The sequence below is a fragment of the Eucyclogobius newberryi genome, unplaced genomic scaffold (genome assembly GCF_026437365.1).
Source record: "Eucyclogobius newberryi isolate DKJ021-1_F unplaced genomic scaffold, fEucNew1.0.hap1 SCAF_20, whole genome shotgun sequence".
Classification (NCBI taxonomy): Eukaryota; Metazoa; Chordata; class Actinopteri; order Gobiiformes; family Gobiidae; genus Eucyclogobius; species Eucyclogobius newberryi.
Genome location: NW_027315835.1, coordinates 13,281,254 through 13,300,630, shown reverse-complemented (window position 1 = coordinate 13,300,630; position 19,377 = coordinate 13,281,254). Strand labels below are relative to the sequence as shown.

The 19,377-nt window shown below is 40.4% G+C and overlaps 1 protein-coding gene across 2 annotated transcripts in view; it reads left to right on the top strand.

Moving 5' to 3' along the window:
• The first annotated feature begins 9,592 nt into the window (after positions 1–9,592).
• The window catches only part of LOC140369485 (PH and SEC7 domain-containing protein 1-like), a 51,069-nt gene continuing 41,284 nt past the window's right edge, over positions 9,593–19,377 (top strand). Inside the window, exons 1-4 of one of the 2 annotated variants that reach the window (XM_072456833.1) lie at positions 9,593–9,762; positions 16,130–18,143; positions 18,484–18,601; positions 19,000–19,323. In XM_072456833.1, coding sequence (XP_072312934.1) covers positions 16,407–18,143; positions 18,484–18,601; positions 19,000–19,323 — 2,179 coding nt within the window. In that variant the 5' untranslated portion in view covers positions 9,593–9,762; positions 16,130–16,406. The remainder of the gene's footprint in view (positions 9,763–16,129; positions 18,144–18,483; positions 18,602–18,999; positions 19,324–19,377) is intronic. The other variant, XM_072456832.1, reaches the window with a different exon arrangement.

The following is a 19,377-nucleotide window of genomic DNA, read 5'->3' as shown; positions in this document are numbered from 1 at the left end:
CTCAGTGACGGTCCTCATCCTCTTTTCAGTGACGGTCCGTCCTCATCCTCTTCTCAGTGACGGTCCTCATCCTCTTCTCAGTGACGGCCCTCATCCTCTTCTCAGTGACGGCCCTCATCCTCTTCTCAGTGACGGCCCTCATCCTCTTCTCAGTGACGGCCCTCATCCTCTTCTCAGTGACGTCCCTCATCCTCTTCTCAGTGACGGTCCTCATCCTCTTCTCAGTGACGTCCCTCATCCTCTTCTCAGTGACGGTCCTCATCCTCTTCTCAGTGACGGTCCTCATCCTCTTCTCAGTGACGGTCCTCATCCTCTTCTCAGTGACGGTCCGTCCTCATCCTCTTCTCAGTCCTCATCCTCTTCTCAGTGACGGTCCTCATCCTCTTCTCAGTGACGGTCCTCATCCTCTTTTCAGTGACGGTCCGTCCTCATCCTCTTCTCAGTGACGGCCCTCATCCTCCTCTCAGTGACGGTCCTCATCCTCTTCTCAGTGACGGTCCTCATCCTCTTCTCAGTGACGGTCCTCATCCTCTTCTCAGTGACGGTCCGTCCTCATCCTCTTCTCAGTGACGGTCCTCATCCTCTTCTCAGTGACGGTCCTCATCCTCTTCTCAGTGACGGTCCTCATCCTCTTTTCAGTGACGGTCCGTCCTCATCCTCTTCTCAGTGACGGCCCTCATCCTCTTCTCAGTGACGGTCCTCATCCTCTTCTCAGTGACGGTCCTCATCCTCTTCTCAGTGACGGTCCTCATCCTCTTCTCAGTGGCGGCCCTCATCCTCTTCTCAGTGACGGTCCTCATCCTCTTCTCAGTGACGGTCCCCATCCTCTTCTCAGTGACGGTCCTCATCCTCTTCTCAGTGACGGTCCTCATCCTCTTCTCAGTCCTCATCCTCTTCTCAGTGACGGTCCTCATCCTCTTCTCAGTGACGGTCCTCATCCTCTTCTCAGTGACGGTCCTCATCCTCTTCTCAGTGACGGTCCTCATCCTCTTCTCAGTGACGGTCCGTCCTCATCCTCTTCTCAGTGACGGTCCTCATCCTCTTCTCAGTCCTCATCCTCTTCTCAGTGACGGTCCTCATCCTCTTCTCAGTGACGGTCCTCATCCTCTTCTCAGTGACGGTCCGTCCTCATCCTCTTCTCAGTGACGGTCCTCATCCTCTTCTCAGTGACGGTCCGTCCTCATCCTCTTCTCAGTGACGGTCCTCATCCTCTTCTCAGTCCTCATCCTCTTCTCAGTGACGGCCCTCATCCTCTTCTCAGTGACGGTCCTCATCCTCTTCTCAGTCCTCATCCTCTTCTCAGTGACGGTCCTCATCCTCTTCTTGAGTAACTTGCCTCAGTGTTCACGAGGAGGATGTCGATGCGCATGCGCACGGGATGGGGAGGGCTGATGGAGACAGGGGGGAGAGAGAGTGCAGCAGGAGTTGGGATGTGACTCTATGAAAAAACACCGGCGAGGAGCTGTCCATTTCAGAACTGTTGAGCATCACGTTCAGCTCATCCGACGCTGTCACGAGCCGCTCATTTCCCACAGAGCACGGCGCGAGGAGGGCTCGGGTGGAAGACGCGGACGTACGTGGACCGCAGTGCCGCCGGAGAGCTCGTCACCTGCAGCAGACGCCGATGCAACAGTATCTTATCATGTGCATTTATCACCGCGATGCCCTCGTGCTGCTTGGTAAGTGGACATATGCCTTTAATATCTCGTGCACGATCACGTCGCGGGGCTTTGTTTGTTGGGGGGAGATTGAAGTGCATAACAACTTGAGCCATGTATCATGACCTGGCAGACAGACGGCGCAATCTACTGCATCACAGCCTCCGACCGCTGAGATACTTGCGCAAAGGCCATTGACAGCATACATACCGGTGTGACTGACGCATCTGTGCGGACCGTTCCCAGTCTGCAAAGCGCAAACAAGTTTTGCCCTTGACAGGAAAGTTGGCGCTGGAGAGATGGTGAACGTGAGAGGAATCGCGATGCCACCTGAAAAAATGGTTCATCTGTCATTAATTGGTTGATAATATGTGAAAAGACATCCAATGTTTTACTATTGAGGACGTTAGTTTGTTCTCAATGACTTCATTAGTTGTTTGATTAGACTTAATGCTTTACAGTTTCTACATAACTCGATTTTCTTTACATTGCATCATGTGAATTGAACATATAACGATACACATTTTCAACTAATAGAAACCTGGATGATTGTTGATATTTGACCAAATGGCCCAAACCAGCAGTGCATCCTGTTGAACCAGTACACCAGCAAAATAAAACATACAGCACTATATTTATGTTTAATCCTTAAACCTGAACAAATACAGAACCAGTCAAAACCTGGGCTGACCCGGACTACATCTGGAAACGACAAAGCGCTAATCTGGTACTAAACACCAGGACCTAACTCCCAACCCTGTGGTCAAGGGGCTTTTCTCTAAAACAATCCAAACCACTCCTGGAAAATCCCATGTGTCACCAGTAGCACTGATACAACAGTTAGAGAACAAGTGCCCTTCACTGTTTCAGCACGGGACGCTCGTCACTGAAGACTGGCCCATTCACAGACGTCATGGGCACCTGGAAACAGTTTGCCTTCATGTTCTCGTAGTTTATAAACCCCCCACTACCACTCACATTTGGGGGTTTGGTCTAGACATTACCCCTGGGTTTGTTTAGGCAGCGGAGGTGGGGGTAGAGCAGGAAGACTGTATACCTTTCACTGCTTCCCATACAAACACAGAGTCGCAAAGGGAGCCAGTGGACGTCTCGAAGGAAATAGCGAGCTGCACAACAACTATAATTGCTGTAAAATCTTCACCTTAGGATCAATGTCAGCGTTGCAAGTTGGGCACGAGGCTCGGACCGCAGCGACTTGTAATGAGCGGATAATAGCTCGATTGAGTGCATGCTGAAGTCTTGATTTCCCGTTAGCACAACATAACACCATTAGGATTCTAACAAGCTTTATTGAAACATTGCTATTGCCAACCTCACTCACGCAGCGACCCGTTGCTGTGATTGTTGTCTTCTCATCCCACATCTATGTTCAATTCGTCACACGTGCTCTTTTGCGCCATGTTTGAACTTGCAGATCTATCTGGGGCATGTATGGTACGTTCGCTCCCCTCATGGCCAATGTTGTGCTGGACGCCAAGTTTTGGAGGTGTGGTTGTGGGTGGAGGAGAGGTGAGAGCGCTGACAATGAAAGGGGCCTTGTAGCACTTAGATAGGAGCGAGCTTGTGTGATGATGGCCGGGCATTAGCATTTACAATCTGCCTGTGTGTGTATGTGTCATGCGTTCTCCCCTTATTTATAATGAGAGCTCTGCTACATAAACAGCCTGTGTGGAGTGTTTTTTTTTTTTCCTGCATGTTGGCTGTGATGCAGATGGAGCGCTTTGCAGTGGCCTGGTTTGTCGTGTGATTAATGAAATCTGTTGGTGGAGAATTTGCTCATGCTTTCTTGTTTTATGCATAATTTGGCCAGATCAGAACAGAAACTGGGTAGAGACAGTTGGCTGTTTGGGTTCAGTGCGTTGCCAGTGATTGATTTTTTCGATTCGTTGCTTCGTGTCCCTCTAAAGTGGCAACAGCACTTGATACCTCGCTATCAGATAATGAGCCGTTACAACTTCTATTAGTGCTAACTTTGTTCGGGCCGTAGGCAGTTTCTCTGTCGTCCTGATTGTCGTAAGGGTCTTTCAAGAACTCCTCTCCAATTCTAGAGCATGGATCTCAGTGCTAGATGCAAAAACATGTGTATTTCCAACTAGAATGCATTGGTTTGTAAATCTCATATTAATTAGGCGTAATGACCATAGTGGAATACAAATATTTATCTCGAAACATCTCAACAAAGATAGGCAAAATGTAATAAGTGAGTATTTTACAGTTTAAGGATGTCATAAAGAAATATAAACCGAAATACTGAAACTAGCAGAGAAGCTACATACTCATTTGAGCAGTGATGAATACTGAATTAATCATAATTCATATTATTTTGCGTTGAAAATAATATATTTTTTTTCCGTTCTTTTCCCCCTCATTTTTTTAACAAGAAACATGATCAGAAAGCAAGACCAAAAATATATATAATACTACTAATAACAGTAATAAATAAGGATAATAATAATGGCACAGTCTGACAAAAGATAAATAAAACTGCTGCATAACAAGTCCCAATTTAGTCTAATATATATGTCCATTCAAATTACCGTAAATTTAAATGTCCTTTTCCCATTTGTTTGATGTCTGTCACTATGTCAGTTCAGTCCTTGATCGTTGGTGAGTTTTGAGTCATTCATTTTTCTGTGATTGTCTTTTCTCCCTCTGCCAGGAGTACGTTCCAAATGTATCCATTTATTGTCTCCATGGCAAGAGTTTTGAGTACACTTCCAAAATTGAGTGGGATGGCAGTGTCAGAAACAGTCTGCAGTGCATTGTTAAATTCAATACAATATTTGTGAGCAACAGGACATTCCCAAACACGTGACAGTGTCTGCCACAGTAGCTTCAGCAGTATTTCCTTGAGAATAATGGGCACTTTGACATGGTGTTATGAAAAAACATGGCACTCTAGCAAAATTCCCTCCAGACATGTGATTTTGTGTTCTGAAGATGACTTTATAGTTTCTAAAAAAGTGTTTGTTATCATGATTGCAGTATTGTCATCAAGCCTTTCCCTTAGTATGGAAATCAGGTTTGAAATGTTTGTGTTGTGACAAACCAGAGTCCAAAGTTTCCCAATAAGGTTGCTGCCATCAAATTTAAGATTTACTCTAATTTTACACAAAATCTTGTTCGTCACAAAGTACATGAATCATATCTAATTTGATTGAAATATGCACATCTCCAATTTGTCTTTATAAATCAATGAAAGCGTGTCATTGTTTGCCCCTGTAGGACTCGCAAGTTCAGTGGCAAACTAAGAGCGCACCGGTGAAGGCCATCAACTCAAACTAATCAGATTGTGCCTAATGTTATTTGTCAGAAATAGACTTGAGAGTTTCCATGCTCTGGTGGAGTGTTGGTCTGCCCTTGGGTCCGTCCCCTGCCTCAGGACTGCTGACGCTGCCGGGAGAGGGAAAGCTGGCATGATGCGTTTGGTGCAGTGTGGAGAAAGTCACCTGTATCACCTTAAAAGCCCAACACAGTAAAACGCAGACAAACATGTCAAATATCTGTTCTACTGTTTATTGTACTGCAATTGTAATGACTGAATGTTGTCCTTTTTATCACTCTCTACTCCTTGTGCCTGAGAGATAAAGAAAGGAGCAGCTTCCATTTGATGGCACTTTTTGGGAAACCTTGGACTCTGGGTTGTCACAGCACCAATATTTCAAACTCGATTTCCATACTAAGGGACAATGACAATGAAAATACCACAGCAATGATAAAAACACCTTTTTAGACACTGGAAAGGAATCTTTGTGTAATTTGTGGTCAAGACCATGTTGCAGGTACACTTAATATGTCACTTTTTATGTTATTGCTTGTTAGTTGGCATTAAACTTGTTCGTCTCACATTTATTTAATTACAGGCGTTTTTATTGCTAAAATACCACATGTATTCTTAGCATGAGCTGTGGCACCTCTCCACAAACTGACCTGTAACTTGGCCCGGTGACGTCATGTGCTTGTGCAGAACATTGCAGGCAAAGCAATAGTATTTCCACGGAGACAGGGACGCTGCAAATCCCCCACAAAAAAAGTTTCACAGTGCACCTTTACGCGCTTGTAAATCCAAACTGAAACTTTAAAGTCTGCCTCACTTCATTAATCTGCACTTGTATTAATGCTGACTCTTGGCCGCAAACGCTTCGAAAAAAGGCTTTTGGAAACAAAGGTTTGAATTAAATGAAAAGTGCACAGAATCATGACGTTGACTGTCATTATACAACCTCAGTGAACTTTTGAGCTACTCACAATGCAACTTCAGGTCAAGTAGAGGTCAAATGAACCACACAGTTGTAAAATGTACGTTTCTGTGCGCTTTTTGTCAAATTCTTTTGTAGTTCCAGTTTAACTTCAGTTATTTTATTTAAGGTGCTACAACATTTTGTTTGTTGGAGTGAGTGTCCACCACCCGATTATCTCCATTGCCATGTTATAGGATTGCTTTACCTGAAATGTAATAGATTAGATACAGTTAATGGCACATACAACATTCCAGGCAAAGCGATGACGTTCCCATGGAGACCACAAACATAGTGCACTTAAACAGAATCACGGTAAACATAACTGTTGGTGTTTGGATCCTGTATGGGAAAGCAAAGATTGACTTGTTTTGACAGATCTCATTATATCTCCAAAAGGTGCAAATTATTTCCAACCATAATTAACAAGATTTAATCCTAATTCGATGTTATGATCAGGTCTTTTCTACATATTCTGTTGATGGTTTTGGTGAGGGCTGTTTTGACGAGAGCAGAAGGTGAACGCCGTGGTTTATCTGCGGCTGTAAATTGGACGGGGATCAGCACTTCTCCGACACTCGGGCCAAAGTCGCTCAGACAAACTGCTACGACGCACAGATCTATGGAGATTAGAGGAAGTCCTGATGTGTTCCGGGATCACGGTCATAAATCAGGATCTGCTCAGGAAAGTGAGATAATCCGCCTCGTGTCATAGGTGTTTAGCTAAATGATCCAGCCACAGAGAATCAAGCAAAACGTCCTATACACAGATTCATTTAAAGGTTTATTTGGATATGAATCTGACTTAAATCCGATGAAAATACATCATAAATCTCAATATATGTGTATTGCATATGTGTGTTTGACTGTACATTTTTACTCAAAACTTCAATGATCATATTGGTTCTTTTCACCTCGGGCTGTGAGGGAATTAAAGCCAATATATGCAGTTTTCTCATTCATATTTTAATCTAATCCTCACACAAAGGAGCTCTTTTTTCTACCTCTGTGACCCTCAAGACAACAAAGTGAATAATTCTAGGACCATCTGCTCTTCAGCTAATGACAATGTGCAAAGTATTCATATAAAGTCAGAAAATACAACATCCATTTGACTTTGAAACTAAATTCAAGGCTGTATTTCAATAGCCTTCAGTATTTAGTTCAAGCAGTATATTTATTTGAATTTGGATGTGATAGATTTGCTTTTTATAACACTAAAACAACTATTTGCATTTCATTATTGTCTGAATAAACCATCACTATCTTTCTATCTTACCTCTGACCTTTCTTTGGCTTTTACACTGACCTTTTGTTGAAAAATACTTACATCTTATAACTGAATCTAGTATGTTTATTTATATTTTGAACTCAATTAAAATAGTTTTGAGTCATGTACGCTGTGAAATAATACTAAATTGGATTAAAAGTACATTACCCTGATACATGTTGGATGCTTGAGGCTGTTCTTCTTCATATAACAGTGCTATTAGCTAATGACCTGATGTTTTGTATTAAGACGAGTGCATTAGAGGCAGGAAACCGGAGAGACAGCGAGATTAAGAGAAATGTCAAGGATGTTAAGGTCTGCAGACTTGAATTACAGCCTGCACATAGACTGCTCATCTTTTGCACTAAAGTTAAATATTAGGGCAAAACAATTTGGGGGGGAAACATTTTCTGTATTGCAATTTCTGTAGTATTTCTGTAGTGAATAGATTTCAGCGCACACACATTTGTTCAGGAGCATTAACCTAAATGGTTTTCAAGGATTATTAATTTCAGCAATCTCTTCTGTGACAAATTCAAATTGCATTTTTGATTTGATAGTGATTAATCGGAATCAGAATCAGAAAAGGTTTAGGATAAGATAAGATAAGATATTCCTTTATTGTCCACACATGGGGAAATGTCATTGTTGCAACGCAGGTAGATACAGGAAAAGGACAGATGACTTATAGGAAGTTTAAAAAACACTCTTATAAACAAAAACTCCTATAGACAAAATCTCTCATTTCCTAATAAGGAATGGAGGGTAAAAATAAATAAAGATAAAAATAAAACAAAAATAAAATAATATTTATCATAAAAAGTTTATGGTCAGTGAACAAAATTCACAGGCTACAAACATACTTTGGTGATTTGGTCCAACATACAACAATGGACAATACAGAAAGCAAGATATATCAAATAAGGCATAAAAACAATTAAAATGTACTATAAGATAGAAATAGACTTTAGTATGTACCCAAAAATTACAGTTAAATTTAATCGTGCAGTTTATTTAGACAGAATTACAAATTCCAATAATTAAATTGTTATAAACCTAATTTTGCGGAAGTTATTGTCTCTATTCCCTTTATTTCATGTCTTCTGTGGGTCTAGTTTTTGGGATAAGTCCTGTCTTCACGCTCTATAAAGCAGCAGAGTTATGCAGGCGGTGACTTTTATTGACAAGCCTCTGTCCGGTCTGTGTCTATCGAACCTTTGGCCTGCCTCACTCACAGTCACCACACTTTGATATCACGCATTCCTTTTGCAGTGAAGGCCCATTTCAAATCATTAAGGTTGCAGAATTGTAAAATGGTTGAACTGTTACTTTCAAATAGTATGTAATAGTGTTTTTTCCATTGATATAAACAGAAATATTATGAAGAGCCAAGCAGCCTGTTCATTGAGATCAAGTTGTTTTACATGGCAACATTTCTGTAACGGTGACACTGTAGCTCAGAGAATATCCTTCACGATTATAATAGACAGTACGTCACAATTGAAAAGTGACAGAACTGGCTGTGAAGCTGTGTCTCCACTTGTTCATGAGTCAAGAGTTTGTGCACTATGACATGTCACAAAACAAGACTTGGATAAATATTGACTATTGTTGCTGGCCTTTGTCCCAAAAAGTAGCAAAACAGATTAATTTTGAGTCGATTAGTAGTAAATGGCGTATTTTACATTACCGCATTTAAATTCAACATTTATTTTCTTGTGAAGTCAATGCATTTAGCTGTTTGATTTGCGTCGCATTGTATTGATCGGGAGCTGTGGTTCACACTATTTTTATTTCATTTTAGCAAACTCCTTATTTTGAATGCATGCCATATTTTATTTATCATTCATTGTTTCCCATTACACTATACAGACAATGGCAATACACTTTTGGTTACTTCTGGTTATCAAAAAAAGGCCATTAACTGTATTAGTTGAAGTTGAAGTATATGAGACAAATTTGTGACCAAATATGTGACAAATAAAATGATCCACCAAAGTGAAGAAATATCACTGTAGTTCAACTCTTTTTAGCTCATTTTTTGCTAATCATAAACATACATGAGTCTAATTTTTCACACCTTAAAACATTCATATATTCAACATTCTTAAAAGTCATTCTGATTATCCATATTTCTATAATCTACCTCTGCTCTCCCATGTCTGCTTTCAATCACTTTTTTGTACAATCCTTGACAATATCCAAGTAGCAGGTGCCTTTAAGCTTCACCCTCTTAGCTGCTCACTACTCCACAACACTGACTCAGCAGCATGTGCAGAAGGCAGGAGGCGCGGGGGGGTGGTGGTGGTGGTGGGGGGGGGGGGGGGGGCGAGGAGGGGCGGCGGGGCGGTTCCTAAGAGGATGCTTGTGTCATAAGTGGCTACCGCTGTAGAAATGGGAGGGCCAGGCCGGGCGCACTGGTCGGACAGGTCTTTAAGGAGCACTATCACTGTATAGCCTCCTTCACGAGGGAGCAGGGAAAGAGAAGGATGAGAGAAAGTAGGAAGAACGGCGAGGAGAGGACGAGTGGGAGGTGTGAATGTGTATGGATTTGGCAGCAGTGAAGGAAGGAGAGGTAAGTGCGGCCAAGATTTACTGTAGATCGAGAGTGAAAAAAGCCTATAGGCGTTTTGAGTATTGACGACTATGATCAAGGTCTAGTGTAAATGTGGAGTTGGCATGAATGTAAGGTAGTAGTTTCATCTTATACTAGTGCAGGTCCCTTATAGATGTATTTATAGCTGTGGTACATGATACAAATGCTAATAGGTCCATGTGATCCTGTAGTTTTGTGGGTTATGTATGTTTCCAGGTTATGTAGTGAAGGCATAAATGAAAACGAGTGGGTTTTTTGTATTAAAAGCTCGACATCCTTTTTCATTCATTAATCGTTTAGGTGGAATACACATCTGTTACTTCATATCATTCTATGGCTCACATACATATCCCACATCTATTATATATATATAACAACAACAACACTTTATCTATTGGCATTGCTGTTTGCACTGTTGTTCTGATCTGGCTGTCTGTTTTGTAATTAAGCCTATTTTATTTTTACGCATAATTTTTTGCATGTCCTCATTTTATCATCGTTGATATTTTTACTATTATTATTATTATGAATTGTTTGATGTTGCGCCTTACCTCCGAAGCAAGTTCCTAGTTTGTGAATTTTGTTCACTGACGGGCTTTTCTTGTCACGTCTTATCTTATGTAGAGGTTCCTGACTGATCTAGTGATGTGTTATGATTAAGAATATAATAAAGCATGAGTTAGTAATGAATATAAGTGTATGAAGTTTATACAAGTACATTAGAAGCTGTATATTGTGTTATGGTTGATAGTGTGGTGTGAATGTCAGCACATGCAGAGCCCTGTTTGTACATGTTCCCTGCAGTAAACAAAGTCATGTGACCAGTTTCACCCTGCTTATTGACCACTGTAGTTAGCACTGACTGACTGTACTGACTAAAATTGCTTCTGCACTTAAATATGCAACATACCCAAGTAGTGATTTACTCTCTAATTGAGAAAAGTAAATGGGAATTAAAATTGATAGCTTTTGTTATTACGGTGTTGAATATGACAAAGCAGGACAAATGTGGGTCTAAATAAAGTGCGCAGTCCTACATGTGCTTGTACTATGCACCGTCAGCATGCAGATGTGCAGTAGGTGCACGTAATATGAATGAAAATAGCATCCTGGAAGCATTGAGAATATCTAATAGTTTTTGCATTGCTGTAATGGCTCTGATTGATATCATTCTACCTTTCACAATTCAAAACAGTTGTGCTTTCATGTGCTCCATATGAAATACAGTAATATCATGTAATCATAGCATTTTCCACCTTTTTCCCTTTGTATTAATACTTACTTCCTCATCCAGTCTCGTCTGATGATGGACCTTAGAAGATAAATAGAAAATGGAAAATAAGACAACAAAATTACAATTTTTTTTCTCTCTACAGATGAACTCTCAATTATTAATGACCCAAGAGCACCTTTGCAATGATAATGTTTTGTTATTTGCTCTCAATAGGAGTGTGCAATAAACAATGCAATATATTACACATTGTCACATTTTCACTTTCGTAATCTACATGAGCCATTCTCGATCACTCAATCCACCAAATTAAAAATAGGAAACAAGTGAGAGGTGGGGCATACTATCTTTTCATGAGCATCCTTTGGTCTCATTGTGTCTCTGTATGAGTCAGACAGCTCTTCTCTTTTGTCTAAATGCTGTGAAAAGTAAAAGCATTTTTCGTCTGATCAAATGTGATTTATTTATTTTTTTGCCACAAAATACCACTTTGCCACTCACTCTTTTGTTCGTTTGCCCTCTTTTCTTTGGTGATGAAAAGGTACAGAGAAAGTGAGTGAGAGGCTTGAGCCGCCTGTGTTACAACCAGTGTAAGTGTAAGTAGCACTTAAGTAAATGTTTTGAAGCACTTTTTAAAAATTGCACTATAATATTAAAATATATAAGTACTTCACACAAATTTTGTGAACCCTGAAAACATGTAAAAAAAAATTAATAAAGAAATGCGCTGATCTTTGTTCAACAAAGGTCAAGTTGAATTATCTTATTTTTACTAGTGAATTTCATATGTATATTTTGTTTGCTCAAAGCTGGGACTTGCACTATGAACATGCTAAAAATACTCCCTCCTATCATATGAAAAGTACTTTTTATTTTACAGTCCAGTTCAAAAGTAGAAAGTATTATACTTGCTCTTATGTTGTAAAAATAAAAGATATAAACTGTAAAAAGAACCTAAGTATAGTACCAACACCTAAATACATGACTTAAGTAGATTATACCTTTACCTCTGTACATTGTTACTTTCACACACTAGTTACATCATCTGTTTATTACTTTGCATTAGGCTTAGGAAATCAATGACTTCTCTGATCAATAGAAGGACGTAATGCAGCTTGGGACAGCTCATGTTACAAAGTGTCTCTCCCTTGTCTCTCATTAAGTTAATATTTCTTCTCAGTGTGTGTCTCCTTTAGCTTTGCAGGCACTGAAATGATTGCTGTAACAAGCGGGAGCTAAGATTAGCCGGCCTCACTCACACCCCCTCTCGCTCCCCCAGTCGAATGCAGAGCAGGGAGCTAAGATTAGCGCCGCTCCATAGACAGGATTTAATTACCTGTGTGATGAGCCCGCCGTCCCCATCTGAGCGAGGTTATCTGTGCACTCCTGTCACACTCACCTGTTTACTACGGCTCACATTCAGGAGGGTCTGTCACCTGGACGACGTCAAGAGGCTGAGTCATTCTCACGGAGCAGCTGTGGTCTAAGTGTTTATTGTTGGCTCTTACTTTTGAGTGAGATGTCTGTGGATTAGACATAACACTGGGTTGACCGCTGGGACGATAAATCTAATGAAAGGCTGTTGTTAAAGCAGTTCTAAAATCACAGGAGATAATATTTAAAAAAAAATTGCTAACAACACAATTTATTCAATTTAAATGGCAAACGGCCCACCACTGTTTGCATAAGACTAAGAAGAAATAATTAACTGGACTGACTGAAGTGGACCACACATGCCTCTATTTTTTATCTTTATAGATTGTAATGTGTTTAATTGTCATAACATTGCTAAAAAAGGTCCTTTGTTAAGATCTCCATCATTCCCTTATAGTGTATACAAGCTGGTATTGTTTGGAGTTTGGTCTTCCATATGACACTCAGGTAATTTATAACTCTGGTTAATTGCATGAAAAATTTGAAAAAAATAAAGAATTAGAAAAGCCCTTTGGATGCCATAAATATGCGATAGATTTAGTATTTTCTGGAAAATCATGTTTGTATTGTTGTTTCTGGCCCTACAATGAGCTTTGACCAAGTTGGTTATACAGCATTTCATGAATTATAGAGAAAATTGTTAATCACTGACTTTGTAATTATAACTGCTGTGTAATAGGTTTAATAAGCTACCAATCACCTAAATGATTGCTCTATTAAGTCTGTCATGTCTGATGAAGTGGACTGGTAATGTCTGAACTAAAGATCCAATATTATTACCACTGGTCGCCAATATATTTATTTATTGTATCTATACATGTATTGTTTAGAATGAGCAAAGTGGTATAATACAGTGATTTGGAGATGTATACCATATACATTTTGATGCCAAAATATCACATTTATTTAAGAAACAAATTAGTGCGCTGCCCAGTGGTCGAGTGGTTAAAGCAGCAGCACAAATGAAAAAAGAAACAGATGAGTGTAATACATTTAAGATAAGATAAGATAAGATAAGATAAGATATTCCTTTATTGTCCCACATGGGGAAATTTCATTGGTGCAACGCAGGAAGATACAGAGGCAGATACAGAAGATTTCATTTCATACTATTATTAGTAGTACAGAAATTTAGTATTTCTGACTGCAACTGTTATACGACACATATAACTGTTTCAAGATGTTGAAACATGTGCAATACTGATGTAACCATGTGCAATACCTGTAAATAAGAGTGTTCTATTTTGTTTTTATTCTGTTTACTTACCTGCTAATAGTATTAGTCTTGTGCTAGCTATTTTTACTTTATTTTATTTTATTCTATTATCATTATTTTATTATTATTATCTTATTTTTATCTTTATCTTTTTATTTTTTATTTATCTATTTTATTTTATTTCCCCCCCTCCATTCCCTATTAAGATAGGAGAGGAGTTTTTGTTAATAAGAGTTTTTTGTTTTGTTCATAAGAGTTCTATTAAGAGTGTGTTTTTTGAAACTTCCTATAATCTGTCCTTTCCTCCTGTTTCTACTGTGTTGTAACAACCAAATTTCCCCTTGTGTGGACATTAAAGGATTATCTTATCTTATCTTATCTTAAATCAAGCATTAATATATCACTTTACACCTTTCATTCAAAGCCTGGTACTTTCCAGATCCGGAAGAAAGATTTGGTTATTGCATGTTTTTCACGTTTTTCTTTTGTTGACCTTATTAGAATATATTATGCCATCTTTTTATTATATGTTGACATTTACATAACAGTGTAGTAATAATAATAGTAAAAGAGTATAGAATATTCCAAAAATGAGATTAAATAAAGGCAAATGTTGAATGAATAAATTTGATTTTACGATGATCTATTTAAGTTATTTAACATAAAACATTTAAATGGAAAAAGATCACATAATACTTTTGTATTTTTTGTGCATTACTGCATCGGCAGCAATGTTTCTCACAGCAGTCTGGCCCTTTGCCAACACATCTCTGTTCTTCACATACTCTACATATCTCCCTCATGCTCCTGCTTCTTATCTAACACTTTGCTCGATGTGAATTATATTTCTCACTCTCACTCTGCGTCATTCTGGCGCGGTATCTAATATCCCTGCTTATCTAGTACAATCAATACAGTGTTGTCCTGCATGCCCTCCTCTTGATACGTGATCTGGACCAGATTTTAGGCTCTTGTCTCATTTAGGATGATGCCAAGTAGTCATACAGTCGTCATTGTGGTCATTCTCACACTCTTCAAACAATAGCACCCCATGGAGTAACAACAAGTGACAAAGGCCTCTTTAATAAAAGGTGTAGCTGCTGGAATCATGTGAAAATAACAATAAAAGTGTGAAGGTACAAATTTCAGAGAGCACGAAACGTCTGACAGTCTGATTACAATAAACCAAACATTTGTCAGTCTGCAAAAACACAACATCAGGGTAAAAAAAAGGCAAAGGCAAATTCTTCACCATTTCAAGCCTGGTCTCTTTGTCAAGTTCTCTTTGTTCTGTCAACTTTGATTTGGGCGAGCGGTTTCTCCCACTGTCACCATACGGCACCTGCAATCTGCTGCTGCTGGCAACAGTCACAAGTTTGCATCCTCGCTTTGGTCTCTTCTGTGCTGGTTTGCTTGTGTGGCCATCTTGAGGGGAAATCTACAGATTGAAACATTGCTTTATTATTGTCCAGTGATAAGAATATATACCTACTGGGATTGATTTAGGAATTGTCTAATGGTGTCTAAAAGTGTATTTATTTAAGTATTTTGAATAGTATCATCAGGTATAACATTATTACTACAAACCCTCTTAGGATAAGATTAGAAAAACAGTATTTTTGACTCAATTTGGTGTAATATGCAACAATATACACAACAAAAACAGCTTTACTTAGATACTAGATAGTCTCTAAATAAAATAGATCTTGGTGAAATAAGATAGATGTGAACATCATATGTAAGCGGAAGTACCCTTATACATGCTTTACTAAACAGACTTTACTTTGAAGGCAAAATACAAGCAGGTACAATGAAGAAGATGTAATATTTTGACTTCCCTGTATTGGCTAAATGGTATGTCTCTATATTTGTTCCATTTTATGCCTCGCATCCTGAATTTAGCTATTTACATATGTTGCACCCTGATAAGCATTACCCAAAAAAAATATTGTCACTCTTTCTACAGGATGAACTCACGTCTTATCCTATATAGCCAAGACAAATGTATTTTTAATTACTACAGTAAATCCACTTTGGGCTGAGGAATGGACTGTGGATTCTTGTCATTCATGCTCTGTCATCACTTTGTTTTAGTCAGAGAAGAGGAAGTGAGGGATGGTTTCCTGCTTCCTTACTCTCTGAGATGAGCTCACGTGACAGAGCGCTATAAAGTGAAACATGAGGATGTACAAGCAGCCAGGTTGTTTACAATGCATCGCTGAGTGCTGTGTGAGTGTATTTTTAGCCAATTGATTCATGCTTTAAGGCAAGAAAAGATAACCTCTGAGAAGACTGCTAAACGACACTATTTTTAGCAGGATAAATTGGATTATAATTTTACCCTGAGATGCCAAAACAAAGGACAACGCACAAGTGGGATGAATCAGCAAAGTAAAAATAGCACTACTCCAGGTCAAACGCCCCATCTGCTAACAGTAGCTAATATATGTCTCTCTTATTCACAGGTATGAAGAAGAGTAGACCGGTGCAGGCGTCCCAGGGGTGATTCTGTCCTCTGGCTTTTCCTGTGTGTATCCAAATGCGCACTCATACCCTCCAGGACAGCTATAAAGGATGATCTGAAAATACATTGACACCACAGGGCGCCCCCGAAGAAAAGTCACCAAAAATATATTCAATAATTGCACTTTGTTTTGGTCTTTCTCCAAGTCTCTTCTCTGCTCTACTTTCTCTCGCACTTTCATCTCGTCGGCGTCCCAATTTCGTTGCTCAGAGGAGGTCATGTCCCAGTCTGGAAAAGTCCTTCATCTGTATGTGGAAGTGAGGTCCGCCCCAGATCAGAAAGCAGAGAGAAGCGAGGAGGAAAATCCCACAGAGTTACTATCTAAGCTGACAAACCCAAGTAAAACCTCAACGAGTCAATGCTTGGCCCAAGAGCGCACACCCAAACAATCACCCTCCAAACATTCTGTCAGTTTTCAGCTCCAAAATTCACCAAAGGTTGCAAAATCCTGGACCTCACCTTGCCACAACATCCAATCCCCACCACGCTACGTCTCACCTAAGTGTATAAAAAAGGAAGATGTCCGTGATCGACAGCGTTCTGTTGTTACGTTTAGCTATGTTGAAAAATCCAATGTCAAGACGGTGGAAAGTCCGATAAGAGACCAAAGTCATTTTCGTAAAAGATTAAGCGATCCGGTTTGGTTTGGCAGCCCAACTTCTTCTTTCAGCTCAAGCCCTTACAGATCTCCAGGTCACCAGCAGTACCTTCCCAGACAAGCACCTGTTTTCGACCCTATTGGGAGGGCAGCTACTCAAAGAGCAGTTGAGGAGTTTGGTTCTCCATTATTGAGAATCAAACTAGCTCACGCACTTGAAAACAGTGACTATTTACAAAACCGAAAACCGCGTTGTCAATCCTGGGCTGGCTCACCACTTTGCAAAAAACAACAAATGCACTCGCATGTCGAAACGCAGAGCCCTCGTCACCTTTTGCAAAGCAGTCCCGCAAGTCAAAGACAATATGAGGACTCTACAACGCACTGCACAGACAAAGTAGAAGGAATGAACCAGTTAAGTGAAAGTAAATCACCGGCTAACAGTCCGGAGGTGGCGCGAAAGCTAGTCGAAAAGGTCATCAAAGTTTCTACTAGTTTAGTGGCAGGAAATTGTTCGCCCTTGCACAATCCGCCGTCCAGTGCACAGCAATGTAAAATGAACATCCCTTTAACAGAGCAGCTTACTCCAACCAACTCAAACCAGCCTGAAAACTCGCAAGAAGCAAACAATGACACTAAGCCCATAGACTGCCACCAAAAATACCAGCACCCAAGCTCAATCCACTCTTCACCTGCCATTCCGTCTCGTTTGGTGCGCCCCGTTAACCCTCCAGCCGAAACTAGCTCACCTGTAAGGGACCCAAGACTGAGCCAGGGGGAACCCCGCGCCCCTGATACACCAACATTACATCGCTACCAGCCTCCGCAGTATATGGGCGATGTCTGGACTCCGCGTTTGGACTTGAGAGAGGATTTTGAAAAGGGAGACTGTACAGAAATAGCACGAAGATTGTATATAAAAGAGAACGTAGGGGGAGCACCTGTTAGTTGGACGTCCAGGCAGCAATGGGGTGATGATGAGCTGACAAGCCCGAGACAGAGCCCCGAATTTGGGTTTGTGTTGAACAGTGATACCTTGACAACACTACCATCTCAACCAGGCAAGAAAGGAAAACTGCTAAGTCCCAAAACTAAACAAAAACAAGCCGAGCAAAGACGAAGGGAGATTCTGCTTTTGGGGCCTGTGGCTTTGGAATCAGCCGATGAGGATGAGGGTTGTGATGAAGACGTCGCTGGACAGGGGCAGAACGATGATAAAGAGAGTCCAGGGGAAAATGGAGGAGAAGTCGGAGGGTCTTCTTCACGCAGTTCCAGCGGTGTGACAGGCAGCGTCGGTGAACAGGATTGTGTGTCGCCCGAGTCCAGCGAGACAGGGGCTGCGACCTCAGGAATACAGGTACATACAGAAAAATATTGAATTCATCTCCATGCATTAGCAAACAATGATAATAATAATAGCAGTAGTTTTAGGACCCTCGTTTAAAAAAAGTTACAAACTGTATTATAGGATTGGCAAACCTCCTTTTTGTCATGGTAGATTTATTTTACACTGCACTGTGAATGCAAATTAGTCTTATATTACCATAAATCTATTTGACAGTTGCAATTTCAGATGGTAACCTAAACTTCTGATTATTATTCTGTTAAAATGTCAAGGGTCTCGTACAGAATACAGATACAAAGTTTTCTTGCCATATTTAAATTGTTGAATATTGGTGTTTCATTACCTCCTCCAGACGGACAGTGGCAGTGCAGCTCCTGTGCCCTCTCTCCACTGTCAGAAGATTGCCCGGGCTAAGTGGGAGTTTCTGTTCGGGCCCCCCGCTGAGGAGACTGCTGGCAGGAAGGAGAAGAGTGAGAATATTTAACACAGTTTTCCGTCATCTAAGCAGATCAGCTCTGTTATGCTGTCAAAGTTAAACCTGTGTCATACTGTTCAGGCACTGCAGAGACTTCAGCCTAGTTTGAAAGAGTTTTATCTGTTATCAGGGGTCGCCACATCCAACCATTTTCCATCAAAAACTTCACAAATTCAACTAATTTGTTTCGTCTATAATTTGATTAATGACAGATTTTAGTAAGAAAAAATTATATGCAATTGTTTTGACATGTAATATTCCACTCTGTATGACATATCATTGTTTTTAATTAGTTTGATTGAAGTAATTTTACTTGGAACTCCATATTAAGAATCATATCCGTGCCTTCAAGACAAGACTATTATTAAAATTGTTTTCTTTGTTTCTTTTCAGATGGCGTTGAAACCACCACAGCGCCTCCCAGTGGTAACTCCAGTGAATCACCAACTCCCACCCCTCCCTCCTTTCTGCCTCTGCTCTCGGCCAATCACGAGGTGCAGCACGTGGAGGTAGAGCTGGTGACTCCTCCCCCCGCTGTGGTCGGAACATCCCCCAAAACCGGCATCATCCGTCGGACCCTGAAGTACTCTGAGACGGATCTGGACGCTGTCCCCATGAGATGTTACAGAGAGACGGACATAGATGAGGTGCTAATGGGCGAGCAAGAAGATGCTGACTCTGCATTTGGGAGTAACCGCAGTGTGCAGGGCAACTCAGGTAAGGGGACTAAGTATATAAATATATATATATATATATATATATATATATATA